At 37.4% G+C, this 26,785-nt stretch overlaps 5 protein-coding genes across 8 annotated transcripts; 2 read left to right on the forward strand and 3 right to left on the reverse strand.

Moving 5' to 3' along the window:
* Window positions 1-996: 996 nt before the first annotated feature.
* On the reverse strand, window positions 997-3,608 carry LOC115999288 (receptor-like protein 35). Its single transcript, XM_031239144.1, has 2 exons — window positions 1,239-3,608; window positions 997-1,116 (listed from the first exon to the last, which is right to left on the reverse strand). Exons 1-2 carry the CDS (start codon window positions 3,606-3,608, stop codon window positions 997-999), a joined length of 2,490 nt encoding a protein of 829 aa, XP_031095004.1.
* A 6,077-nt stretch (window positions 3,609-9,685) lies between these two features.
* LOC115998004 (3-deoxy-manno-octulosonate cytidylyltransferase, mitochondrial-like) lies at window positions 9,686-13,883 on the forward strand. The gene is made up of 9 exons (XM_031237456.1): window positions 9,686-9,823; window positions 11,150-11,433; window positions 11,894-11,939; window positions 12,029-12,115; window positions 12,211-12,335; window positions 12,739-12,878; window positions 12,959-13,010; window positions 13,101-13,211; window positions 13,498-13,883. The coding sequence occupies exons 2-9, from the start codon at window positions 11,203-11,205 to the stop codon at window positions 13,588-13,590; spliced, it is 885 nt and encodes a 294-aa protein (XP_031093316.1). The 5' UTR covers window positions 9,686-9,823; window positions 11,150-11,202; the 3' UTR covers window positions 13,591-13,883.
* Window positions 13,884-14,428: 545 nt separating this feature from the next.
* LOC115999289 (ATP-dependent DNA helicase PIF1-like) lies at window positions 14,429-16,813 on the reverse strand. The gene is made up of 3 exons (XM_031239145.1): window positions 16,300-16,813; window positions 15,069-16,196; window positions 14,429-14,944 (listed from the first exon to the last, which is right to left on the reverse strand). The coding sequence occupies exons 1-3, from the start codon at window positions 16,811-16,813 to the stop codon at window positions 14,451-14,453; spliced, it is 2,136 nt and encodes a 711-aa protein (XP_031095005.1). The 3' UTR covers window positions 14,429-14,450.
* A 791-nt stretch (window positions 16,814-17,604) lies between these two features.
* LOC115999290 (receptor-like protein 53) lies at window positions 17,605-20,225 on the reverse strand. The gene is made up of 2 exons (XM_031239146.1): window positions 17,847-20,225; window positions 17,605-17,724 (listed from the first exon to the last, which is right to left on the reverse strand). Exons 1-2 carry the CDS (start codon window positions 20,223-20,225, stop codon window positions 17,605-17,607), a joined length of 2,499 nt encoding a protein of 832 aa, XP_031095006.1.
* A 2,798-nt stretch (window positions 20,226-23,023) lies between these two features.
* LOC115997982 lies at window positions 23,024-26,537 on the forward strand. 4 transcript variants are annotated; one of them, XM_031237421.1, is made up of 4 exons: window positions 23,024-23,429; window positions 23,547-23,641; window positions 23,734-23,825; window positions 23,940-26,537. In XM_031237421.1, the coding sequence occupies exon 4, from the start codon at window positions 23,947-23,949 to the stop codon at window positions 26,182-26,184; it is 2,238 nt and encodes a 745-aa protein (XP_031093281.1). In that variant the 5' UTR covers window positions 23,024-23,429; window positions 23,547-23,641; window positions 23,734-23,825; window positions 23,940-23,946; the 3' UTR covers window positions 26,185-26,537. The 4 variants fall into 4 exon arrangements, with proteins under 4 accessions (XP_031093281.1, XP_031093283.1, XP_031093282.1 ...); XM_031237423.1 differs by having other exon boundaries at window positions 23,943-26,537; XM_031237422.1 differs by having other exon boundaries at window positions 23,738-23,825.
* The last annotated feature ends 248 nt before the right edge of the window (window positions 26,538-26,785 follow it).

Consider the following 26,785-nt stretch of genomic DNA (forward strand, 5'->3'; position numbering starts at 1 on the left):
ATTGATTCTACATTGCTTTATTGCTTTAATTTCTGTCTAATTTTTGACGTTTAAAACAAGTCTTGAAATACTAGAAAACAATAGGAAAAAGCCATATTATACAGATCGAAGTAGTACTCCATAAGTAGAAGCAATATAATTCAGAAGTCTAGGTATACTTGTGCGCACGCTAGCTGCTCCTTTAATCTGCAATCAAAAAAGCCTATATGAAATGCAACAGTGTTCTTGTATATGTAATAAGGTAATATATACTAAGGGAAAATTGTAATTTTTGCCCCTCCATAATATGCCAATTATCAATGTCACCCCTGAATTATTAGTGGTGTAAATGTTGCCCCTCAATGTTCAAAAACAGTACATATATTGTCCCTCCTGTAACGAAGGAGGGGCAATATTTACACCACGGGAGGGACAATATATGTACCGTTTTTGAAAATTGAGAGACAATATTTACACCACTAATAATTCAGGGGTGACATTGATAATTGGCATATTATGGAGGGGCATAAATTATAATTTTCCCTATATACTAATGTCACTAAAGAAATTGAATTGCAAAGTTGAAGTTTTGAAACCAAAAGGATGAAGCTTTAATTTAATTTAATTACCTTGGCAACTCTGCAAATTTAGTTTATTGTTCTACCACGCCTTCTTGGAACAGCATTTTTGGAACCCATTCCTCTCTTCCATGTGAGTTTCCTTAGCAACCAGTTGAGTTTTCCATATCGCAGAGCAAAATATCCCACACAAACTCCAAATGGAAATGCACAACAGTATCCTATGGTCACGCTCTGCCAAGAAAATCCATTAAAAAAACCCGAATCCTCTTGCTCCTCTTCTTTGGAGTGCATAGGTGGGTTTTTAGCTTCACATTCTAGTGTCAATGGAAACCCGCACAATGCTGTGTTTCCTAAATAGGAGTTGTTGTCAAATGTATCAAGTTGTCCACTGTGCGGTATCTCTCCATATAAATGATTATAGGAGAGGTTTAGTAGTTCAAGAAACCCAAGCTTTGACAGTTGCCAAGGAATCTTCCCAATCAGTTGGTTGCAAGACATGTCTAATGCCTCGAGCAAAGTTAGGTTTCCCAGTGATGATGGTATATGGCCAGTCAGCCTGTTGTGAGACAGATTAAGAAGCCGAAGAGTATAAAGGTGGTTTCCTATGGAAACAGGAATCTCTCCATGAAACATGTTACTTGATAAGTCGATACTCGTGTAAAGCTTTAGAATCCGTACCACGGATGCCTCTAACCCTTTCACCATTAGTGTTGCAGAGGATTCATAAGTGTAAGATACCTTGCCTTTAAAGTATGATACATCTAAACCAGAAGGAATAGTATTATTTATTATCCCAGTAAAATGCAACAAGTAATATTGAGGCAAGGGTCCAGTGAAGTAATTGTGGGAGAGATCAAAAACTCGCAACATAGGGAATGGGAACTTGGTGGTAGGATTGCTTATCTCTCCACGAAAATGATTAGATCTTAAGACGAGCACTACCAGATTTGGAAGAGCATCTAACCAGTGTGGGAATGAGTCATTTAGCCTGTTGTTTCCAACATCAAGGACTTGGAGATCTGTAGAGTTGATCAGAATACGGGGCAGAGGTCCTCCAAGTCCGTTATGATTCAACTTGAGAGTTTGCAGAACATTGCCCTTTTTCGTCACGCCTTCTGGAATGCTCCCTTGAAAGTTATTCATGCTTAAATCCAGTAGTGACAATGTAGAGCTTAGATTTCCTAAACACGAAGGAATGACACCGCTCAAAGAATTATGGGATAGGTCAAGTACATTGAAAGGGGTTGAGCTACTGCAGAAATCTTTGTGCAGAGCTCCATGAAAAAGATTATTGGCAAGACTGAGTTGTGAGAGTTGATTGCTGAAGTTTCCCACACAATTTGGGATTTCACCACTCAGGTAATTGCTTGACAAGCTAAGAGATTGGAAGTCGGGTGCGTTGCATAGCGAGTCTGGAAAACCTCCGTGAAACTGATTCTCCTTAAGATCCAAATAATATAGAGCAGTGGCGTTTCCCAAGCATTCTTGAATAACTCCATTCAGTTTGTTAATTGCTAGTGAAATGCTTACCAGGGAGGTGACATTGCAAATGTTTGATAAGGTCTCGGATCCATCAAGTAAGTTTACACTCACAGAAATATCAGCAAGTGATGTTAAACGTCCAATTTCTCGCGGTATTGATCCTTTAAGATTATTGTATGAAAGCTCTAGCACATTCAGCTCTGTCAAATTCCCAACTGAGGGAGGTATTTGACCTGAGAGGTGATTTTCTGAAAGGTAAAGTAAGCCCAAATTTGGCATGTTCCCAATGCTCGAGGGAATTTGACCTGAAAGCTGGTTATCGTTAAGGTAAAGATATTGAACTTGCGTCAATAAACTAATTTCAGAGGGAATTCTTCCGGTGAAAAAATTGCTTTCTATAGAAAAGAGATTCAATTGTGTCCAGTTGGCAATGAGTTGTGGCAATAACCGACCTGAGAGATTATTAAATTGTAGCTGTAACATAACTAGCTTGGAGAGATTGGACATGGTAGCAGGCAATGCTCCTGTAAGAAAGTTATTGTGTAGATACAAGTTCTCAAGATTTGTGCACAGGCCAAGTTCAGAAGGAATTGTGTAATTCAGTAGATTCCTTCCAAGAGCAAGATATTGAAGATGTTTTAGATTTCCTATGGAAGGTGGAATCCTCCCTTGAAATGAATTATTGAAAAGTTTTAGGACCCGAAGACTAATCTTGGAACCAATTTCATTAGGAATTGTGCCAGAAAGGTTGTTATTTGAAAGGCGAAGAAGTTTAAGTTTGGTCAAGTTGGCAAGACTGGAGGGAAGTGGTCCTTGGAATAACTTGTCTATGAGATCAAGATGCTCCAAGTTTTGTAGCTTGGAAAACGCAAACTTAGGGATTTTGCCAGTAAAATGGTTTTTTGACAAATCAAGATAAGAAAGATTTGTGCAATTTTCTATCCAGTGTTTTGGGAAATCCAAAGTGAGCTTATTATAGCGGAGATTGAGATGTGTCAACGAAGGCATACCGCGGAATTTGGACCAATCAGGAGTTTCCAGATTATTCACTCCTAGATCCAGATACCTCAAATTTTGAAGATTGCTAACTTCAAATGGAATAACACCGGTCAAACAGTTTCTGAAAAAGCTCAAGTATTGAAGCTTTGTCAACTGCACAACCTCTACTGGTATTGCACCCGTGAAGTTGTTATTGCTCAAGTCCAGAAAAGTGAGCTTAAGGAGGGTGGTGATAGCAGATGGTATCACTCCGCTCAAACTATTGTTCTTCAGATTGATGCGAGTAAGATTAGGAAGCAAGGAAAAACGGAATGGTTCAAGTGTACCTCTTATGCTCTCATGAGGTAGATTGAGCTCTGAGACAGATCCACCGCGGTTACAGATGATTCCTTCCCAATTGCACACATTTGTGAGGTTGTTGACAGACCAGGAAGAATCCAGTAAAGAAGATGATAGGCCATTGATCTTCCATTTTAAGAGAGCTTCAGCTTCTTCTTTGTTTGCTTGTGAGGGTGCAAGCAAACACAGGATGTGAAAAACAAGAGGGAAAATAATGGAGATTCTCATTAGGGCTTAATTAATAATAATAGCAATGTGGTTAATTGATAAGAAGCAATGCTTCTACCTTCTGTATATGGTGACCCAGTATATAGCGGATTTATAAGGAGCCGTTTGTTGAAAAGTGGGGTTAAATAATTAATGTTCTTTGGTTTGACTATGTAATTTCATTTTTTTTCTTTATGTACATATTTGATATTAAATTCATATGACTTTGTGTTAAGGTAAAAACTTGGAGAAACTTTCACTTTTGGTCCTACGAGTATGAGACCATTTTCACATTTGGTCTCTAACTATTGAAGTTTTCAGATTTAGTCCCACGACTTTTAAATCTCTATCACATTTGGTCCTTTCGATCAGATTCCGACCACCGAAAATCATTTTTCCGGCAAATAAACTTTTTTAAGGGCAAAATTGTCTTTTACACAAAAAAAAAAAACAAAACAAATTTTCCCCAAAACCCTTTTCTTCTTCTCACCCTCCATCGTAGATTCCAAAGCTGAACATTCCATTGTAGATTTATCAAGTCTGGAGTACGCCAAGATTGATTTTAATTTAATGTTTAAAAAAAAATGGGGGTGAATGCATAGTTGAGTACTTTTGCAGGAAATTAAGAAACATCATTAGAAATGTGTGTCATGTAAAGACTCTAGCAGTATGTCAATCGTGTGTCCAGGTAGATATGATATACAAATTCTTCGCTCCAGTGTTGTCGGTGCAGTTTACGGTCGCCGCGACCGACAGACCGAGCGACATCCTGAACTTGTTCTCGGTGGAACCTCCGTGTCCTCGCTTCGACATCGTGAAACCTCGCTCTCCAAAAACTAGGTTTTGATTATGACAGAAGCTAGAAGAAGAAGAAGAAGAAACAGAATGGGAGATGGGAAATGGGAAAAGAAGGAAGAGGGCTGCTGGGAATGGGGGTGCGAAGAAGAAAAGGGTTTTGGGGAAATTTTGTTTTTGTTTTTATTTTTATTTTTATAAAAAGACAATTTTGCCCTTTGAAATAATTCATTCGCCCGGAAAAAGGTAACCAATGACCGGAATTTGATCGGAAGGACCAATGTGGTAAAGATTTAAAAGTCGCGGGACTAAATCTGAAAATTTTAATAGTCAGAGACCAAATGTGAAAATGGTCTCATACTCGTGAGACCAAAAGTGAAAATTTCTCTTAAGCTAAACATTGGTCATTTAATTTATTTTTATAATTAAATTATTTCTCATTTTCCCATATTTATTTTAGTAGTAATATAATAAAATTACATAAGTTATATTCTATACCGATCTTTTAAATATAATTGTAAACAAACAAGTCATATATTATTCAATTAATTGAGTAATACTTTTGCATTATAATCTTATAATCAAATAAATGTACATGTTCAATATTATAATTTTTTATAATTTCATCTTTATTTTTATTATCTAAATATATAATAAAAAATTTATCTGTGCATCGCACATGTAATTGGACAATTATTATTTGCTCTAATTCAAGAAAGAAAAACATAATCGATCCAACCAATTTCATCAATTGCGTTATATAATATTCGATGTTATAACTTATATAATTGTATATCGATCTAAATATTCTTAAATTATTATAACAAATCAACACGAACGAAAAAACTAGTTTATCATTAATAATAATAAACTTAACCCTAAAAATTATCACGATTTCACATATAAGTATTACAATTATAATATCGTCTATCATAAGTAACAATTTATTTTTAATTCAAATTGGTATAAAAATTTTACAATAAGTATTACAATTTATTTCATAAATTGTTGAGATTTTGATGCCCGTTGGCCTTTAGCTCCTAACCGTGAATGGTGAGTTGCAAAGTTATGAACAAGCTAAACTAACAGAGAAAGAATAGAGACAAGAAGAAGGAGAGTATTCTCATTCACTGGTCATTGTCATTACATCATAGAAATACATATATAATACTAGTAATAAAACCAACATAAATAATGACCGTTATAGGTTACAACTGTTACAATGCTAACAATAATGGCCACAAATATTTATTTATAACACTCCCCCTTGGACATTATTTGACAACGATCTTGTCTCATAAAAACTTGCTAGGAAAACCCTGTGGGAAAAACCTAGACAAAAAGAGTACAGGGTATATGAATGGTATATTCAAAGACTTTCATGCCTCGTTAAAAACTTCACTAGGAAAACCACGTGGGAAAAACCTAGTTGAAGAAAAGAGTACATGATATTTATAAACTCATGTATAGTCCTAGTTGCCTCATTAAAAACCTTATACTAAGAAAACCCAATGGGAAAAAACTTAGTTAAGGAAAAGAGTACAACCATAACTTTCTGCGTTTAATCTTCAAGATTTGGTGGTCTTCTAGACCAATAATTTATGTGTATGTTGTTGCTCCCCCTAAGGACAACAACCTTCCTGATTGCCTCGTTAAAAACCTTAACTTAAGAAAACCCGGTGGGAAAAACTTAGTTAAGGGAAAAAGAGTACAATCATAAGCCTTCAGGGCATCATCTTCAGGATTTTCGGGGTTTGTCTATTTAAGTATTTATTTGCAACTTTCTCGCCGTTTATTATATTATACTCCTGCCTCGTTAAAAACCACACTAGAAAAACCTAATGGGAAAAATCTGGTGAGGAAAAGAGTACATGGTATATAGATTGTAAAAGAGTACAATTGTTGGTCCTTTTAGGACCCACCCAATCTTCAGGATTGATTTAAGTAAATGTAGTCCACATCTCCCCCTGAAGATAACAATCTTCGATTTCTACATTGCTTAAAATAGAATAACTGTTTCAAAAGGAACGTAGAGGAGATGATATGACAATCTTCAAAATTGTCACTATAAGTTAACATTTTATACAATGATCTCGTGACTCTTCTAGAGCCTATGTAAGTTGAATATAGTCAATATTCCTTAACCATACCTACTTAAAAACACACTTTTATTATCCTCCCATAAGTCAGTGGAGATAGAACACACATAACTAACTTGGAATGGAGTTCAAATGCAATCATTACCAAGTGATCTATGAGAAAACACACATTGGTTTTCCCACAAATTTTAAATTAGAGGATATTTAGAGCATTAGGAACTATAGTTGATTTCATTGTAAGGACAATGTCAATCAAAATATGATCATATCGTCCAAAGACCTTATTGTCATATGGTCATGACGTTTATTAGCTGCATATCTAAGTTTGTACTGCCAATTATCTTGTATAGCGGAACTTAATGTCATCGTATATGGGAGATTTGATTAAAATTAATCAAGGGTTTCTGCGTTAACCCATATGCTACAAACACTCGCTATTATATCACCTTATTGTTTTCATTTCTCTTTCGTACAAACATCCATTTGTAACCAATAGGGTTATTATTCAATGGTGTGTGTATTGTCAAGAGAATCTGTTTTAGCGAGTCGAGCTCTGCCTTAATTGCTCCTTTAAATATTAAATAATGAGGATGCTTCTGGCATCTCACCTGGATCCAGTTTATTTAAATGAGCAATTATATAGGCGTGTGTTGTCGACAGTTTTAAAATTTTCTCCCAAAATCATGACAATTTTTAATCAGATCGTTAACATTTCCCAGCATAAGATCTGATTGTTCCGTATCCCTAGTATTATGTTTGTTTGGTGCACCTTACTAGGGTTTTCGTCTTCTGGACAAATGTCTTCAGGACATAATTCTTTTTAAGGCAAAAGTGACAATGCTTCTTTGCTAGATCTAGTATATATTATGATTCATATCTCTTAAACCGATAGATCTCCTACACTTCTGGCGTCAAGGAGTATCGAGATATATATTATTTGGTCCAATTTTGGGGATTATATATGGACCTTGTCACTCTTTTCTGATCAACATGATCAGTGTATATATACGTTATTGGTATATATTTGGCAGATTAGTTGCTAATATCGCAAATAGGTGAACTTCGAGTTCAGTCTTACTGGTACGTGGATTACAATGAAGATCATTCCATTTCATGGATTTCTCAGCATTTAAATTTGGATATATCTCCCCCTAATGCCGTGAAACAGATCTTCAGTATGCAGTCAGCGTATCTATTGATTCCCTATCATGGGCTCTATGTAAACAGACGGAGTGTTATAGCCCATAAAGATACGCAATGGTGGTGATAATAATTGGACTGCATACTAAAAAAGGAACGCAGAATGGGAAATGTGTACACGTACTAGGTTGATGGGGGATTTATATTGATATGCAGTGAGTTAGATTTGAATATGTCAAGTATGATGTCCCCCAAAAAGATATCAATACTTGTGTGGGTCTTGGCATAACTTTTATGGCACACCAAATAATCATAAGCATGGTATGTTTCTTCAAAAAGTGCCAGAATAGCTTTAATAAAATTAAAGCAAAGAATATCAAATAATTGTAATGACAGGGTTTGGCACGCGCCTTTTATATCCATACGTGAAACATATTTTGCTGCTAGGCCAAAAGTTATATGAAGTTGTCTTCGACTAGTTGAATAACTTAAGTTTGGGACACAATTGTGTATAGCTGATTAAGTCAGTTACTGACGGAAAACCTTGAAATCTAAAGTTAAATCAGCCAATATTGTGACTTAGAAAGGACCAATGATATTTGTAGTCAAAGCAATCCTTCAGGGATTTTTATAGGGCTATCTACAGGGTATGAGATTGAGATAAATATCAATTTCAATGGCCTACGTTAAAGACGTGCTCCCGTCCAAAATAAGATTGGTAAAATCATATTTTGGAGATAACAACCAAGGTCTAGATTTTTCAAAAAAAAATCTATATATACTATGGCTAGCTAAAAACAAGAGTCCACTTATTATTCGCAAAAGAAACTATATATCATGCAAATATAACCGAATATGCATATGAACTCATAAAATCATGTCAGCCAAATAAATTGCACAAACTAGCAATTTAATTTAGGAGCATCAATAATAAATTCAAAGAATGATTTAAATGGCATCAATAGTAAAAAAAACTGGCCCAAATCAATGATTCTCGTAACCAAAATCAGATAGCCCAACATTTTCTTAGGCCCCAAAAATGACGGAAGAATATTATAAAGGACTAGATTAATCCAAAAATTGGGATTATTAAAGCCTAAAACTTTAAATAAAAATGAGTCCAGAATTTAAAGCAAGCCCACAATTCTTTTAATAAACCAAAAAGGTTCATCATTATTTTTGGATTATTATTGGCCGAATTTGGGCAAAGCAAGGCCGAAAATAACAAATGATGGAAGAAGATTTTAAGGATTTAGGTTAATGAAAGAATTAAGCCCAAATCTAAAATCAAATGGGCCGAGCATTTAAAACTAGTTCAAATGCTTTGAAACAAAAGGACCCAAAAATCATATAATTGCTTTGATTGTAAGTCCAAATTAAATTAGCCTAGAATGTAAGAACTTAAATAGGCTCAATTCAATTTCTAACAAAGTAGTCCATCATTGTAATCTATGATATCATAATAGGCCAAGAATTGAGCCAAGAAAATTGGGAATATTTTTTATGTCACAGAAATTCTTGAAGAGAATAAAGATTGGGCCACAAAATCAGTGCTTTGGAGCAAAAACAAATGGTCCAAAAATTAAAACATATCCATAATGTTTTTTTTAAAAAAAAAAACTCATTTTTGTTTTAATATTGTCGACTGAATTGGACCAGGCGAGACCCAATTGAACAGTTATTGTAGATGGACCAGGTTGACCAAGAAAATGGGCCAAAACATAGCCCAATGAAGTAACCCACTAAAGGGTATCAGCATTTCTATCTCACAATCTAAACCTAGCAGTCAAAAAAAAAGGAGAGAGGCGGGTGTGGAGCCCGAGGACGCCGCCGAGCAGCACCGCCGTCGTGGAGGCTGAGCAGTGCCGCCGACGAACAGCGTCGGCGCCATCACACCTGGGTTGGAGTCGCCGGACACGTAAATCCGACACAGGTTTCGCCGCTGCCAGGGGCCGCCAGCCGTCGACACAGCCAGAGCCGTCTCCGATCGAGCCGGAGATCGTCGTGAAAAAGCAGAGAGGTCGCCGCTCAGACCGCTACCATCATCGCCGAGAGCCGCCGTCTGCCGCTGTCGTGTGAACACGATCGCCGCCGCGCCTGCCATCGTTCGATTAACAGACGCACGGAGCCGCCAGCGTCATCATCGCCGATCGTCTCTATCGTCTAACGGAGTCGCCTTCGAATCGCGCCGTCGTCAAAGAGGTAGGTTGAAAGACGATTTCGATAGTACGGTGTATATTTAAAAAAAAAAAAGTAGAATACTAATATAGTTGTGTATATTCCCAGGATTGATTTTGATTTCAGTGCAGTATTTGAAAATTTTTAATAGGAAACGATATGTATATGCTCACATACAGATGCCAAATAATAAAATATTTGTGAGCAAGTATACTGTAAAAATATATGCATATACACTGTGAATTCATGTGGATAATAAGAAACTATATGCTACAGATTCATATATATATACCACCAGAAAAGCATATAAGCATATTATCAAAATTCAAATATTCATACATGCATACATGTGTAACTTTAAGAAAATTTATAAAATTACCGTTCACCACGGTGTGTTTGAGCGTGCTGATAACGTGTTGAGATTTTGATGCCCGTTGGCCTTTAGCTCCTAACCGTGAATGGTGAGTTGCAAAGTTATGAACAAGCTAAACTAACAGAGAAAGAATAGAGACAAGAAGAAGGAGAGTATTCTCATTCACTGGTCATTGTCATTACATCATAGAAATACATATATAATACTAGTAATAAAACCAACATAAATAATGACCGTTATAGGTTAACTGTTACAATGCTAACAATAATGGCCACAAATATTTATTTATAACATAAATAACATTTCACATATAAGTATTAGTGTATTACGGAGTACAATATTTACATTAGAATTTAAGTATCATAATTTCTGTTATAAGTATTACAATATTTGTCATTAATAATGATCATTTTACCCTAAATAGTATCACAGTTTCTATTATAAGTATTACAATATTTATCATTAGTAATAATCATTTAACCATAAATACTATCATAATTTCACATATAAATATTACAATATCTATTATATGTAATAATTTATTTATTTCAAATTGGTATTAAATTTTCTATATATAATAACTATTAACATTTCTATAATAAGTAACAAACAACTATCCTAGATCAACCCATTTCACGAATTAATATACGCGAGACTGTCTCGCACAAGTGTGATTCTTGCGTTAATTGAAAACTAAATATATGTTTATTTGATTCATTCATGTTATTTAGTTGATTCGACATTGTATGTAATTTATTTTTTTAAAATAGTATAGGACGTTGGTTTTATCCAAAAATCGACATCAAATATAAAATCGACAAAACGATGATTACGGATTTTAATCTAAAAATTTTTAATTTCCTCCTCACCTGTCCTAATCATTTTGCATGGACCATGGTCTGTGTGTCTGTGTCTGTGTGTTATTAATTGGTCATCGGCTGCCAGTTTCTGGAGCTAATCATACTCCGTAAATTCAGGTGGAGTGCCCTATAAATCTTCCCCACGTGTTTCCTGAAGCTGAAAAAGCGCAATGCCGATGTGCAACTCGTCGTCGCCGTTGTCGTCGAGCTCGACTAAATCGTGGCTCGTTCACGCTCTGGTGGCCGGAGCCGCCGTGGCCGTTGCTTTCGGCGCTCACAGATACTTTCTTAGATCTGGGAAGTTCCGGAGTCGGGTCATCGGAATCATACCCGCCCGTTTCGCTTCCACTCGGTTCCCCGGTAAACCGCTCGTAGATATCCTCGGCAAGCCCATGATCCAGGTACTATCGCGAATCACCTGCTTTTGCTTCTTCTCTGATCTTATTAATGAAGTGCAGTCAATTATGAGATATTCGGGGCATCTGCATTTATTAGTAAAATTCTTACAGAACTCAAAATTTAGGTGCGTATAGAAATTTTTGTGTATGGCTTATAGAAAATGAGAGGTTTTAGACGGAATCGAGTGGAGCGAAATTCACATAGAGTAGAGTAATTTTGTACATGTACCATGTTTAGAGTTACATATAGATATGTTGCCTGTAACCTTATGTTTCATTATCACAATTAATAGCTACCGTGGGGTCGGCACATTGTCAAATCACGTAAATCTTGTATTTTTACTTTCTGTCATAATTATTGATCATTGTTCTGGTTAATAAAAAAAAATGGTGTTTAGGAAAAAAAATGGAAGATTATAGCTTAAGAGTCACCATTAACCTGTTGCTGATATCTGAATTGCAGAGAACATGGGAAAGGGCAAAATTAGCTAGGGCATTGGATCAAGTTGGTATGTGCTTCATTTGATGTTTTTGGGGATTTCAATTTTCAATACAGTGTTTATGGGGAATTGTTAATGTATTGTTCTTTGTTTGATAGTTGTGGCTACGGATGACGAAAAGATTGCTGAATGTTGTAGGGGCTTTGGTGCTGAAGTCATTATGACTTCTGAATCATGTAGAAATGGTAAAATCACTTCAATTGGTACTAATCTGTGGAGATTTGACTTTGCTTAATGCCTTAATAACTGTATTTACTGATAGTTAGTTGTTGATTTCTAGGAACTGAGCGATGTAATGAGGCTCTTCAAAAGCTCGAGAAGAAGTATGACATTGTTGTTAATATTCAAGGAGATGAACCGCTTATCGAACCCGAAATAATAGACGGTATTGTGGAAGCCCTTCAGGTAAACTTTGTCCTGATGATGAAAACTACCTTGGATTTGTATTTATGTTGTACACTTGTACTTTAGTTTTTTGGAAGATAAATGCAGTTTTGCTGCGTGTTTGTTGCATTTGTCAGCTTGTGTATACTTCTCAGGTTCTCCGGTATACTTGAAGTGGTCACATAATGGGGTGTAAGAGACCCTACATAGCTGATTACTTTAGTTCTTCAAACTATTAATTGATAGTTTATGGCTTTATGCATTACTGATTAAACACGGTAGTTCTAAAATAAGGGATGGAGGTTATGACTTGTAACCATGTCTATTCTCCCTTCCGGTTAACATGTTATATGTCATTTGGTTTGAGGAAGACTATTATCCCAGCTTATACAATGTTGGCTTTGTCATTGTCTCATTGATGCAGGCTGCACCGGATGCTGTTTTTAGCACTGCAGTCACTTCTTTGAAACCTGAGGATGCATTTGATACAAACCGTGTGAAATGTGTAGTAGATAATCGTGGTTATGCAATCTACTTTTCTCGAGGGCTTATCCCTTATAACAAGTTAGTCTGCTTTCTTGTTGCATAATATGGATGTGAATCAAAATTCTTGTGATAATTAATTATTCCCACCCCTTTCACAGGTCTGGCAAGGTTAATCCTGATTTTCCTTACTTGCTCCACCTTGGAATTCAGGTAACCAAATTGGGCTGTCGTGATTCCCTTCATTATTATATGCCATATTAGACTGTAAGTAAATAACAATCCACTCTAATTCCTTTCCAGAGTTATGATACGAAGTTCCTCAAAATATATCCAGAACTGCAACCAACCCCACTGCAACTACAAGAAGATCTTGAACAATTGAAGGTCCTCGAGAATGGATACAGAATGAAGGTGCTCGTTTCTTTCTTTCTCGTGTTTGACATCCTGGAAAGGTTTTAGCAATTTAGTCACTCGCCTGAACTTGATCCAAAATAAAGAATAACAAAAAAAATCGACCTCTTTTTGGTTGTTCTAGAGAAAGATGAATATCTAGTAAAGCAATACCCCATTCCCATTATGCCCAATATCTCATTCGTTTTGTCTTGATATGAGTTTCCTCATTTATGTTATACTATTATCCAGTAACAGTTGTTATTTATACTCGGTATAATGCATTGATGTTCATGTCATTTTTCAGGTGATTAAAGTGGATCATGAGGCTCATGGTGTTGATGCCCCAGAAGACGTAGACAAGATAGTGGAATTCATGCGTGAACGAAACTTGTCCTAGTAAAACTACACAAAACCGGCTATTTGTGGAGTTACACCATTACATACAGGTTAAGAGCATGTGTTTCACTGTATATCAGTATATCTTCTCAAGCAAAGAGTGAACTTCCCTTGTATAATCAGTACATCAATGTTTTTGAGTTCTTGTGGTGAAGTGATGTCTGTCTCTTACTTTTTATTTATTATTATTTATTTATTTATTTTTTTTTGAGATTGCCCATTTGGGTAATCCTAGAATTGGACCAAAATAAGGTTTCTGTTTGTAAAATTAAAGATAAATTTTATTTTGTTTTCCTTCTCTGTTGCCTTGAGGAAGAGGTTTTAGCATTTTGGAGTTAGAACGGCTTAGGATTTAGGAGTTTGAAGCAAAGAGAGGTGCATAAGGGGTGGTTTGGGAGAAGCTTTTTGTATGTAATACTATGATGTTTGTCTTGGTGTTTTTACTCTTCAACTTCATCTTAATCCATTTCTATGTCTGTCTTGCCAAGTCATAAAAGAGACCTTAGAGTACATGAGCAATATTACGGGTGTGTTTGGTTCGCAATGGGTATGAGTATCAAATACTTGGTAAGGGTAATGAGTTTTGGTGAAAATATTTTGCATGTTTGGTAGTAGGGTGGAATGAGAATGATTATTAATAGTTGGGAAAGAAGGGATGAAGGAAAATGAAACCCTTATTTAATAAAAGTATGAGTTTTTCAATTAATGGAGTACTAGTAATTTACCCGTGCGATGCACGGACTTAATTTTTACAGTTTATTTATAATTATATGGGAATTGTATTGTATGTAAATATGTATATCTTTCAAAAAGTAATTTAGTAGAACAATAAAAAAAAATAAAGGAGTAAAAAGATTTCATTTACAAATTATTAAATACCTCTTTGTAAACTACATTAGTGGTCGACTTAGTAGTACTACCTAACTCATCACAAATCAGAAATTTGAGACCATTAGGATTACTAACTCTAGATGCAGCAACATATAACTGTCCATGTACAAACACTGGTTTTTTTAGTAGGAGTCCAACATGTGATAAGGTTTGTCCTTGGCTTTTATTTATCGTCATTGCATATGACAGCATCACTGGAAATTGTCTTCTCTTAAACTTGAATGGCAACTTGGGATCTGATGGAGTCATTGTCATTCGAGGAACCAATACTCTAGTACCTGAGTGATCACCGGTGGAAATCTTTGCTTCTATTACATGTTCTGAAAGCTGAGTGACTATCAACCTAGTGCCATTACATAGTCCTAGAGAGTGATCTATGTTTCTTAGTAACATAATAGGAGATCCCACCTTCAATGTCAATGAGTGGTTTGGTATGCCAGAAGCTCTTATACCATTAAGGAATTCTGGAGTGTGTACATCAGCCAAAATGCCATTGGTAGACTCAGAGTTACATACTGCGTCTCAACTTAAGTATGTTCGACTCTCTGCATCATGCATGTCACTCATGTATTGGTTCACTGCATTTACCACATCTAGGGTTGGTGCTAGAATTGCACGACTTTCTAAAAAAAGTATGATCAACAATTTCATTTGAAAACATTGGAAATGTGCTTTGAACAATTGTGGCAATGGGATCATTCTTAGAGGACAATAACATGTTCGAGGGGATATCAATCTCAGGAAAACCATCTTCTTGTTCGCCAATTGTACCATCTCCAATTGATGCAATCCATTTTGCAAAAACGTCAAGTTTTTCAAATTCAGCAGCATCACCAATAGTGTTCAAACGAAGGTTCTTAGTCAACTTCAAAACCTTGCAATTGTCCCACAAATAAGAAGAATTAATGGTTGCCGCCACAATGTCTTGTCTTGTACCTTTAGGAACAACGGGCAATGCCACAATGTCTTGTCTTGTACCTTTAGGAACAACGGGCAATATTTGTCTAAAATCTCCCCCTAAAACAACAGTCTTACCACCAAATGTTTGATATGCACTTCTTGGATTAACAAACCTTAATAAGTCTCTCATTGTTCTATCCAACGCTTCAAAGCAATATTTGTGCATCATCGGTGCCTCATCCCAAATTATTAATCTAGCTCTAATGATCAACTCTGCCAAATCAGTGCCAGGCCTTATGTTACATGTTGAGTCTTCTGCCAAATCAGTGCCAGGCCTTATGTTACATGTTGAGTCTTCTGTTATGGAAATTGGTATTGCAAACCTTGAGTGTGCAGTCCTGCCGCCAGGCAACAATAATGAAGCTATACCGCTAGAAGCAACATTCAAAGCGATTTCACCTTTCGACCGCAATGTTGCAGATAGAGCTTTCCATACAAATGTCTTCCCAGTCCTACCATACCCATATACAAAAAACATACCACCCTTGTTTGTCATAGCATCTTCAATAACTGAATCATAAACCACCCTTTGTTCGTTAGTAAGTTTGCTTGCCAAAAGGACACTCTCTTCAGCTAAAGCGTGGCGATCATAATCCAACTCCTCGTACAACAGTCTATTTCCAGAGTTGATTGATGAGTCAAAATTCGGTAGAGGCATTGGTGGGAATTCTTTCAAAGACCTATTTAGAACTTGTAATAATCGCTCAATCTCAATCAACGCAAAATTTTTCTTATCATCATCATTTAAGATAAGTTCTGTAGTTACAAAAAAATACAGTTATGAATATAATGAATATGAAATATCACATATGTCATGTAGAGAATAGAAAAAACATATACATAAACATAAATGACATACCATTATTTTGAAGTAATCTTCGTTGGCTGATGTTTGCGTCTTCAGCAAGATGTTGCCATACCAGACCCCACACTACTTCTGGCCTATTCATTGAATTGGTTGTCAATAATGTGACAAACAGTTTTCTCATTGATTGAGCAGAAGACCAATGACTTGCCTCCTCAAATGCATCAATGTATTCTTTATCATCATCTAGTAATCCCCTTGCATAACATGCATCTCTGAATGTTTCATACTCAACTCCATTGAATGTACGAAGGTCTTGAAAACATTTGGGTCCACAAACTATATTAAGTAGGCATCTCATATAATATAACTCACCAGTACCAGGAGGTACATAAAAAATGCGGCCAATTGAAAACCCCTTTTTCCTTGGATGCCACTCTCGACTATCTTTTTTCCATACAAACTTTGTAGGCATTTCAATGTAGGTCAACAAATTAGCGGCAGGGAATTTTTTGTTTGCCTCAAACCACCCTAAAAACATGCTCTGGCCAACAGTACACTTATTCATGATATCATTGACNCTGGCCAACAGTACACTTATTCATGATATCATTGACAGAATCGTCGTCCTGGAATACAACAGATTGGCAATCAGGCAGGTGGAAGCTTAATCGTTCAACTGGGGGTGTCCTGTATTGCAGTTCAAACCCTAGCAGGCGCCAGTATAATAGGAAAAAGCCATATTATACAGATCGAAGTAGTACTCCATAAGTAGAAGCAATATAATTCAGAAGTCTAGGTATACTTGTGTGCACGCTAGTTGCTCCTTTAATCTGCAATCAAAAAAGCCTATATGAAATGCAACAGTGTTCGTGTATATGTAATAAGGTAATATATACTATTATACTAATGTCACTGAAGAAATTGAATTATAAAGTTGGAATTTTGAAACCAAAAGGATGAAGCTTTAATTTAATTTAATTACCTTTGCAACTCTACAAATTTAGTTTATTGTTCTACCATGCCTTCTTGGAACCCATTCCTCTCTTCCATGTGAGTTTCCTTAGCAACCAGTTGAGTTTTCCATATCGCAGAGCAAAATATCCCACACAAACTCCAAATGGAAATACACAACAGTATCCTATGGTCACGCTCTGCCAAGAAAATCCATTAAAAAAACCCGAATCCTCTTGCTCCTCTTCTTTTGAGTGCATAGGTGGGTTTTTAGCTTCACATTCTAGTGTCAATGGAAACCCGCACAATGCTGTGTTTCCTAAATAGGAGTCGTTGTCAAATGTATGAAGTTGTCCACTGCGCGGTATCTCTCCATATAAATGATTATAGGAGAGGTTTAGTACTTCAAGAAACCCAAGCTTTGACAGTTGCCAAGGAATCTTCCCAATCAGTTGATTGCAAGACATGTCTAATGCCTCGAGCAAAGTTAGGTTTCCCAGTGATGATGGTATATGGCCAGTCAGCCTGTTGTGAGACAGATTAAGAAGCCGAAGAGTATAAAGGTGGTTTCCTATGGAAACAGGAATCTCTCCATGAAACATGTTACTTGGTAAGTCGATACTCGTGTAAAGCTTTAGAATCCGTACCACGGATGCCTCTAACCCTTTCACCATTAGTGTTGCAGAGGATTCATAAGTGTAAGATACCTTGCCTTTAAAGTATGATACATCTAAACCAGAAGGAATAGTATTATTTATTATTGCAGTAAAATGCAACAAGTAATATTGAGGCAAGGGTCCAGTGAAGTAATTGTGGGAGAGATCAAAAACTCGCAACATAGGGAATGGGAACTTGGTGGTAGGATTGCTTATCTCTCCACGAAAATGATTAGATCTTAAGACGAGCACTACCAGATTTGGAAGAGCATCTAACCAGTGTGGGAATGAGTCATTTAGCCTGTTGTTTCCAACATCAAGGACTTGGAGATCTGTAGAGTTGATCAGAGTACGGGGCAGAGGTCCTCCAAGTCCGTTATGATTCAACTTGAGAGTTTGCAGAACATTGCCCTTTTTCGTCACGCCTTCTGGAATGCTCCCTTGAAAGTTATTCATGCTTAAATCCAGTAGTGACAATGTAGAGCTTAGATTTCCTAAACATGAAGGAATGACACCGCTCAAAGAATTATGGGATAGGTCAAGTACATTGAAAGGGGTTGAGCTACCGCAGAAATCTTTGTGCAGAGCTCCATGAAAAAGATTATTGGCAAGACTGAGTAGTGAGAGTTGATTGCTGAAGTTTCCCACACAATTTGGGATTTCACCACTCAGGTAATTGCTTGACAAGCTAAGAGATTGGAAGTCGGGTGCGTTGCATAGCGAGTCTGGAAAACCTCCGTGAAACTGATTCTCCTTAAGATCCAAATAATATAGAGCAGTGGCGTTTCCCAAGCATTCTTGAATAACTCCATTCAGTTTGTTAATTGCTAGTGAAATGCCTACCAGGGAGGTGACATTACAAATGTTTGATAAGGTCTCGGATCCATCAAGTAAGTTTACATTCACAGAAATATCAGCTAGTGATGTTAAACGTCCAATTTCTCGCGGTATTGATCCTTTAAGATTATTGTATGAAAGCTCTAGCACATTCAGCTCTGTCAAATTCCCAACTGAGGGAGGTATTGTACCTGAGAGGTCATTTTCTGAAAGGTAAAGTAAGCCCAAATTTGGCATGTTCCCAATGCTCGAGGGAATGTGACCTGAAAGCTGGTTATCGTTAAGGTAAAGATATTGAACTTGTGTCAATAAACTAATTTCATAGGGAATTCTTCCGGTGAAAAAATTGCTTTCTATAGAAAAGAGATTCAATTGTGTCCAGTTGACAATGAGTTGTGGCAATAACAGACCTGAGAGATTATTAAATTGTAGCTGTAACATAACTAGCTTGGAGAGATTGGACATGGTAGCAGGCAATTCTCCTGTAAGAAAGTTATTGTGTAGATACAAGTTCTCAAGATTTGTGCACAGGCCAAGTTCAGAAGGAATTGTGTAATTCAGTAGATTCCTTCCAAGAGCAAGATATTGAAGATGTTTTAGATTTCCTATGGAAGGTGGAATCCTCCCATGAAATGAATTATTGAAAAGTTTTAGGACCCGAAGACTAATAATGGAACCAATTTCATCAGGAATTGTGCCAGAAAGGTTGTTATTTGAAAGGCGAAGAAGTTTAAGTTTGGTCAAGTTGGCAAGACTGGAGGGAAGTGGTCCTTGGAATAAATTGTCTATGAGATCAAGATGCTCCAAGTTTTGTAGCTTGGAAAACGCAAACTTAGGGATTTGGCCAGTAAAATGGTTTTTTGACAAATCAAGATAAGAAAGATTTGTGCAATTTTCTATCCAGTGTTTTGGGAAATCCAAAGTGAGCTTATTATAGCGGAGATTGAGATGTGTCAACGAAGGCATACCGCGGAATTTGGACCAATCAGGAGTTTCCAGATTATTCACTCCTAGATCCAGATACCTCAAATTTTGAAGATTGCTAACTTCAAATGGAATAACACCGGTCAAACAGTTTCTGAAAAAGCTCAAGTATTGAAGCTGTGTCAATTGTCCAACCTCTGCCGGTATTGCACCCGTGAAGTTGTTATTGCTCAAGTCCAGAAAAGTGAGCTTAAGGAGGGTGGTGATAGCAGATGGGATCACTCCGCTCAAACTATTGTTCTTGAGATTGATGCGAGTAAGATTAGGAAGTAAGGAAAAACGGAATGGTTCAAGTGTACCTCTTATGCTCTCATGAGGTAGATTGAGCTCTGAGACAGATCCACCCTTGTTACAGATGATTCCTTCCCAATTGCACACATTTGTGATGTTGTTGACTGACCAGGAAGAATCCAGTAAAGAAGTAGATGATGATGATAAGCCATTGATCTTCCATTGTAAGAGAGCTTCAGCTTCTTCTTTGTTTGTTTGTGAGAGTGCAAGCAAACACAGGATGTGAAAAACAAGAGGGAAAATAATGAAGAATCTCATCAGGGCTTAATTAATAATAATATAATAATAGCAATGTGGGTAATGGATAAGAAGCAATGCTTCTGACTTCTGTATATGGTGATCCTGTTCCAGTATATATCGGATTTATAAGGAGTGGTTTGTTGAAAAGTAGGGGTAAAATAATTAATGTTCTTTAATCTTTGGTTTGACTATTTAATGCCATTATGATATTGTTTTTATGATTTTTTTAGAAGACAAGTCAACGAGTGTGTATTCTTACTATTTTTATGTACATATTTGACATTAAATTCAAATGACTTTGTGGTTTGTGTTAAGCTAAGGTAAAAACTTGTGTGGCATAGGTTAGGTTGTAGACAACTAATGTGTAAATATCACAATTTTAATTATAAATATTACAATTTATCATTAGTAACAATAAATTTAACTCTAAAAATTATCACAATTTCACATATAAGTATTACAATATCGTCTATCATAAGTAACAATTTATTTTTAATTCAAATTGGTATAGAATTTTTACAATAAGTATTACAATTTATTTCATAAATAACAATTCACATATAAGTATTACAATATTTACATTAGAGTTTAAGTATTATAATTTTTGTTAGGGAAAAGGGTCAAATAGGCCCTCGAACATTTCATAAGAAGTCAATTAGGTCCATGAACTTTTAAAACGTGCAATTAGACCTTCAAACATGTCAAAATAAGGCAATGAAGCCCACGAACAGGTAATTGACCTGTTATTACCGGTCATTTGGATTTTCCGGCGACCGGCGACACTTTCCGGCCACCGATGACACAGTCCGGCGAATGGCCGCCGGTCTCTGGTTGCTTTCTTCACGGAGAAGGCGGACGGCGAAAGCAACCAGAGACCGGCGGCCATTCGCCGGACTGTGTCATCGGTGGCCGGAAAGTGTCGCCGGTCGCCGGAAAATCCAAATGACCGGTAATAACAGGTCAATTACCTGTTCGTGGGCTTCATTGCCTTATTTTGACATGTTTGAGGGTCTAATTGCACGTTTTAAAAGTTCGTGGACCTAATTGACTTCTTATGAAATGTTCGAGAGCCTATTTGACCCTTTTCCCTTTTTGTTATAAGTATTACAAAATTTATTATTAGTAGTAATCATTTTACACTAAGGGTGTGTTTGAAAAGTAGGAAAATGTTTCCTAGAAAATGATTTCATTTTCAGTGTTTGGTTGCATCTTGGAAAACTGTCTTTGTGTGTTTAGTTCATTTTCTGGAAAATGAGTAGAAATGTATAATTATATATTTTTATAATTTTATTTAATATATAAAAATATATAAACTAATAATATTTATTAAAAATAAAATTTTAAAAAAAATGAAAATCGTCGCTCTGGTTTCTGCAGAATCGGCGGAAACCAATCCGCTGGACTGGAGAGGGACGGCTTGTGCTGTCCCTCTCTCGCAGGAAGCCACCATTTTCCAGAAAAAACAACCTATTTTTCGTGGTCAATGGAATTCATTTTCCGTTGACCACATTTTTAGGAGCTTGCCAAACATCAACAGTGGTAGCAGTAGTGGTAATAGTGGTAATAGTGGTAGCAGTAGCAGTAGCAGGAGCAGGAGCAGCAGCAGCTCTATCGGACCATCACGCTTATCCTTTTGGCTCATTGGGCTAATGTTTTTTATCGGGCTAGCCTGTTCAGGCCATAGCCCTGTCAGTTTGATTGCAGTAGTAGTAGCTCTATCGGACCATCACGCTTATCTTTTTGGCTCATTGGGCTAATGTTTTTTATCGAGCTAGCCTGTTCAGGCCATAGCCCTGTCAGTTTGATTTTATCTGGCTAGTCCATCAGGTTCGAGCCTATTTGACATCCCTAGATGCCATATGTATATGTACACATTTTGAATAATATGCTTGTGAAACCTAGTGATGTGAGTTGTGTAATTCATTGTTATGGATTGTGCAACCCGTGTGTGTGTATGTGTGTTGTACAAAATATTTTGATTTTATTTTTTATTCGTCTAGTTGGTGGTAAGATCACTGGACATATCAACGCGTTCAAAAGACCCATCCAATGAGACTACTCAACATGTCTATTGAACCTGCTGAAGAGCCTATGCTCACTATGAGTTGATTGTGCAACCCGTTGTGGTGTAGTGTGTAGCCCAGTATATATTTTATTTATTCATTATCCCACTAGTTGAAGGATCATGAGACATATCAACGGGTTTAATGGATGCGTTGATTTTGTAACTAGTCTATTAAACCCGCTGGGGAGCATGTGCTCGTCTATGTTGGTTGTGCAACCCACTGTGGTGTAGCATGCAACATGTTGTTGTGTGTTGTGCAACCCGTTTTGTGGATTGTACAACGTATTTTGATTTTATTTATTTCCCGTCCCATTAGTTGAAGGATCACGAGATATATCAATGGGTTCAACAGACCCATTGGTTGTGTAACGAATTTATTAAACCCACTCGGAATCATGTGTTTGTCTGTGTTAATTGTGCAACTCGTTGTAGTGTGGTGTACAACCTGTAGTTGTCGGTTGTGCAACCTGTAGTTGTGAGTTGTGCAACATATTTTCGAATTAGTTAGTAAGTGCCCTTATTTACTAATTTGTACTTAGTTATTAATGATGTGCACACGCCCTTAAATTTTGAAATTCAACCATAAATTTGAGCTTTACATCTGGTCATTGATCTTGTAACATCAAGAGGGTGGAAATGTAAGATAATAAAAATAGGGGGAAAGAAAGAAAAAAGATAGAAAGAGAAGGGGTAGTATGGTAAGTGAAGAGAAGTGGCCCTTGAGTTTTTGACGTAAATACCATCGTTCCGAACGTAGAGAGGCGTCTGGAATTCCCAACTCAGCCCTCCTTCTGCCTTCTCTGCCCTTCTCTCAATTTCCATTTCCCTTCTCTCTTCTCTTGCCCTTGCCCTTCTCTTTTCCGATTTTCCCCTTTTCTCCACACCTTTCTCCTCTTCACTCTCCTCAAACCAATTTACCCGCCCTTTTTGAATTTCTTCCTCCTCCCAATTCCGAACCCTAACTAATCCCGACCATTTTTTCGATTTTCTTGTTTCTTTCGACAATTCGAGGTGGATCTTTGCTTGCCTTTCGACTTCAACAGTGGGAATGCCTGGTGCTGAGGTTCCAGCTGGGTTGAGCTACGTTCCCGGCTCGATCTCGGTGTGAACAGCTAGGGTTTTCACTCTTCTCGTGCTAAATTTTCATTCGTATTCAGGTATTCTTCATCTTCTGTGGTGGATGATTTTATTTTTATTTTTATTTTTTCAATATTTTGTTTCGTTCTGGGGATTTGGCCTTACTAAGACATGCTGGTTCCTTTGCGTTTTTTCAGTTTTCTAGTTGGAAGTTGTGATTGGTGGGTGTGTTTCTGTCGTATGGAGCTTTGGTTGAATTAGAGAGCTTTGAAGTGGGAATAAAGAAGCAAAAGTAAGATGGAGGCTTATGTCCTGTTTTCTTCTGCATTATCCTGTAGTTATGATTATGTGATTATTCATACAATCTGTTTTCCATTTGTTAAGACAGGCTTTGATTGTCTCATCTAGAGCAAGAACAGCACTGATCGTTTAATACACAGATATTTTCTGCTTTGAGTCAGTAGATTAGAAGAAAGGTTTGTTCTTGAATCTTGAACTTGATTTCTCTTATATTACATATGCATAGATACCTTGTGTTGTTTTTATTTATTTGCTGGAAGATGGGTGTGATATTATTGTTGTTGTGGCAGTAGGTGAATGGAAAACCGTGAGCTGATGCTTGGCCAAAATCACAAATTGGGTCTTGAGCAGAACCAACAGATGGCGCTAGGAGGGCTTGGTCATAGTATGGGTATGAACCAGAGCCATGGATTGGAGTTGGGGCAGACTCATGAACATGAGCATGACCTGGGCTTGGAGCATGCCCATGAGAGTGAAATGGGTTTAGAACAGAGCCACGAGCATGAGGGACATGATGAACATGATTATGATGAAGATGGGACTGGTGGGCTTGCAATGGAGCAGAAACCAGAGAACGAAGGACAAGCATTGGTTCTTACTGGTGAGAACAATGAGTTAGATATATCTGAGCACAATGAGCTGGCAGTTGTTGATCACCAAGAACTTGATGAAAATATGGATCTAGCAGTTGTTGAGAACCATGATATGGGAATTGATTCTGGAGATGACATGCTTCAACATGGTCAGATGGTACTTGCTCATCATGTCCTTCAGGCTCGAACCATTGCTGCCACCCCTGATTTCGAGCTTCATGTGGGACAAGAATTCCCTGATGTCAAAAGTTGTCGTAGGGCCTTGCGTGATACAGCTATTGCCCTTCATTTTGAAATGCAGACCATAAAATCTGATAAAACTCGATTTACTGCTAAGTGTGCCAGTGAAGGATGCCCATGGCGTATTCATGCTGCAAAACTTCCTGGTGTGCCCACCTTCACAATCAGAACCATCAATGACAGCCATACGTGTGGGGGAATTGGTCATCTTGGTCATCAGCAAGCCTCAGTTCAGTGGGTTGCTAACTCTGTTGAGCAACGCCTACGAGAGAACCCCAACTACAAGCCAAAGGAGATCCTGGAAGAAATTCACCGTGTCCATGGTATCACTCTATCATACAAGCAAGCTTGGCGCGGAAAGGAACGGATAATGGCTGCAATGCGTGGTTCCTTTGAAGAAGGATATCGTCTTCTTCCGATGTACTGTGAACAGGTGAAAAGAACAAATCCTGGAAGTATTGCATCTGTCTATTCAAGTCCAAGTGATGGTTGCTTCCAGCGACTGTTTATATCCTTTCAGGCATCTATCTATGGTTTTCTGAATGCTTGCCGTCCACTCCTTGGTCTTGATAGGACATTCTTAAAGAGTAAATACCTTGGAACTCTACTTTTGGCTACTGGTTTTGATGGGGATGGAGGACTTTTTCCATTAGCTTTTGGTGTTGTTGATGAAGAAAATGATGATAACTGGATGTGGTTTCTTTCCGAACTTCATAACCTACTTGAGATCAATACAGAAAACATGCCGAGGCTTACAATTCTTTCAGATAGGCAGAAGGGCATTGTGGATGGTGTGGAAGCTAACTTCCCTACAGCTTTCCATGGTTTTTGCATGCGTCACTTGAGTGAAAGCTTTCGTAAAGAGTTTAACAATACAATGCTTGTTAACTTACTATGGGAAGCAGCTCATGCACTTACAGTGATTGAATTTGAGGCAAAAGTTCTGGAGATTGAAGAAATATCTCAAGATGCTGCATATTGGATCCGTCGCATCCCACCTCGACTTTGGGCTACAGCATACTTTGAGGGGACAAGGTTTGGGCATTTGACTGCTAACATAGTGGAGCAGCTGAATACCTGGATTCTTGAGGCATCTGGACTTCCAATAATTCAGATGATGGAATGCATAAGAAGACAACTTATGACTTGGTTTAATGAGCGCCGTGAAACTAGTATGCAGTGGACATCAATTCTGGTGCCCACCGCTGAGAGGCGTGTTGCCGAAGCTCTAGAGCGTGCCCGGACGTACCAAGTTCTGCGAGCTAATGAAGCTGAGTTTGAAGTAATATCCCATGAGGGAACCAATATTGTTGACATTAGAAATCGCTGCTGCCTGTGTCGGGGCTGGCAGCTGTATGGTTTACCCTGCGCACATGCTGTTGCAGCCCTACTTTCTTGCAGGCAAAATGTCCATCGATTTACAGAAAGCTGCTTCACAGTTGCAACGTATCGGAAGACATATTCTCAAACCATACATCCCATTCCAGATAAATCGTTATGGAAGGAGTTAATTGAAGGGGATCCTGATGCTGTCAAAGCTGATGAGCTTGTAATTAATCCTCCCAAATCACTTCGTCCTCCTGGCCGGCCAAGAAAAAAAAGGGTTAGAGCAGAAGACCGTGGTCGTGTGAAGCGAGTTGTGCATTGCAGTCGTTGCAATCAGACCGGGCACTTTAGAACAACATGTGCAGCACCAATTTGAGTTTATCATTATGGGCATCTATCTGTCTGAGGGTAAACTCCCTTGGCAAAGATTTCTCTTATATCTTCTTGCTCAATTTTTATTAGTTAGATTAGCTAAAGTTTTTAGTGTAAGAGTTGTCTATGAACTAGGTCATTAAGAATGTTAATCAATTAATGGTGTTGAAACTTAATAATATAATGTAAAGAAATGGTAGCTACATGGCTTTATCAGTCATTTGAAGTTCTCAGTGTTGCTTTCCCCTAACTAGTTTTAGCTTATATTTAAATACAAGTACAGTTGTAGAAACTTTGGAGAATTATGCTACTTTTGTTGTTTGACTCTACATAGTACATACTAAGAAAAGAAAGAAATCATCTTACTTGTCTCTTCATGCATGCCATCAATATAAACCCCCTTTGCAGCATGTGATATAAATAGATACTCTATCAAGTGGCCAAGTACTCAAAGCATTACTTTCTATATGGTCAGGTCAGGTAGTTTTTGTATTCTCTTTTGGGCAATCTTTCCTCCATTATCTATTCATTCTTTGTAGTGCTGTTTTTGTGTGGAGTTGTGGACGCATAGGGAGATGCGACTTTTGCCATTGCGTTTTTTCTCC

This window comes from Ipomoea triloba, chromosome 12 (assembly GCF_003576645.1).
Source record: "Ipomoea triloba cultivar NCNSP0323 chromosome 12, ASM357664v1".
In the NCBI taxonomy this organism is placed as follows: Eukaryota; Viridiplantae; Streptophyta; class Magnoliopsida; order Solanales; family Convolvulaceae; genus Ipomoea; species Ipomoea triloba.